Source organism: Austrofundulus limnaeus, unplaced genomic scaffold, assembly GCF_001266775.1.
Source record: "Austrofundulus limnaeus strain Quisiro unplaced genomic scaffold, Austrofundulus_limnaeus-1.0 Scaffold1043, whole genome shotgun sequence".
NCBI lineage: Eukaryota > Metazoa > Chordata > Actinopteri > Cyprinodontiformes > Rivulidae > Austrofundulus > Austrofundulus limnaeus.
The window spans coordinates 129,554-130,933 of record NW_013953445.1 but is presented as its reverse complement, the minus strand read 5'-3'; the positions used below and the strand labels follow the sequence as shown (position 1 = coordinate 130,933).

Sequence of the window (1,380 nt, the reverse complement as noted above, 5' to 3'; positions counted from 1 at the left end):
TATAACTGAGTATCAGCATAACAATGTAAATTTATCCCATGCTGTTTAATAACTTTACCTAATGGAAGCATGTATAAAGTAAAGAGGATTGATCCAAGCACTGAACCCTGAGGAACTCCATGACTAACTCTGGTGATTATTAACATTAACAAACTGAAATCTATCAGTTAAATAAGACTCAAACCAGTTTAGAGCTGTTCCTGTGATCCCAATATCAAGTTCAAGTCTACGTCAAAGAAAAATGTAACAGAAACCAACAAAACGCTGGGATCAGGAGGTCCTGGTCCTGGTCCTGGTCCTGATAATCAGAGACATTGGAAAGATACAAATCATTTTGTATCCTGACCTTGGAGCACCTGAGTGGGCGGAGCCTGTGTACCTGTGTGTGTCTGATGGACTCACCCATTGTAAGACTTTGATGAAGCCCAGAGGAACCTTCAGGACCCTGAACTGGCCCTGGGCCACCAGCTGCAGGAACAAACAGAACCGTTATTTAACCCTGGAACTGCAGGGTTCTGGACCAAGAAGAAGCATGGAGGAGGAGGGGCCTATGTTTGAGGTGGGAGGGGCTACTGTAAGTCCTGTCACTCATAATCTCTGAGTGATGCAGAACCTCTAGTTAGATGACGTCATCATCAGTAAAGGTTCTGGGTTCAACTCCTGGTTTGGACCTGGACTCTATCAGTCCAAAAACCAAAGATCTGAGACCTGAAATGACCCGGTTCTGTTTGGATCAGAACCTCTGGAGTTTCTGAACCCTCAGAGTCTCAGTGGACCGGTACCAGCTGAACGGGACCAAAGCTCTGGTCCAACAGATCCTGTCCCAGACCAGAACCCACCAGAACCGTCTCATCGGTTCCAGCTGAGACTGGTTCTGCTGGACTCCATCCTCAAACCGGGTTAAATGTTCCACATCAGGTTCGGTTGGACCCGATCAGCAGCATCCTCTTCCTCCCCCAGCTGCCATTTTACAACCAAGCGAGCACGCGCAGACACGCGCACACGCGCAGACACGCGCGCACACAAACGGTTTGATGTCAAAAATAAAATGTTTCAGGTGGTTTTATTCTAACTGGACCGAACCGAACCGAACCCCGGGCCGGCTGAGAACTGGACCGGGACCTGTTCGGTGAGGAGCGGCCCAGTCCGGCCCGCACCAGGCGGTCCAAACAGAACCGAAACACCAACACGAATCGAACCAGAACCGACGGAGGAAGTAACCATGATCCCCGCACAGGACCCGAACCTGAATCTGGACCCGAACCCAGATCTGGATCTACTACATGAAAGGGAGGATGCTGAAGGGTCCTACCTGATTTACCACGTCCATCCTGCTGCTGAGGAGAGGAGGAGGAGGAGGAGAGGAGGAGGAGGAGGAGA

General features: G+C 50.0%; 1 protein-coding gene across 1 annotated transcript in view; it reads right to left on the bottom strand.

Annotated features, from left to right (window-relative positions):
- Positions 1-1,373, bottom strand: part of LOC106533884 (synaptophysin) — a 5,916-nt gene extending 4,543 nt beyond the window's left edge. The window contains exons 1-2 of the mRNA XM_014030346.1: positions 1,313-1,373; positions 403-468 (exon numbers count right to left, since the gene is read on the bottom strand). Coding sequence (XP_013885800.1) covers positions 403-468; positions 1,313-1,330 — 84 coding nt within the window. The 5' untranslated portion in view covers positions 1,331-1,373. The remainder of the gene's footprint in view (positions 1-402; positions 469-1,312) is intronic.
- Positions 1,374-1,380: the final 7 nt, after the last annotated feature.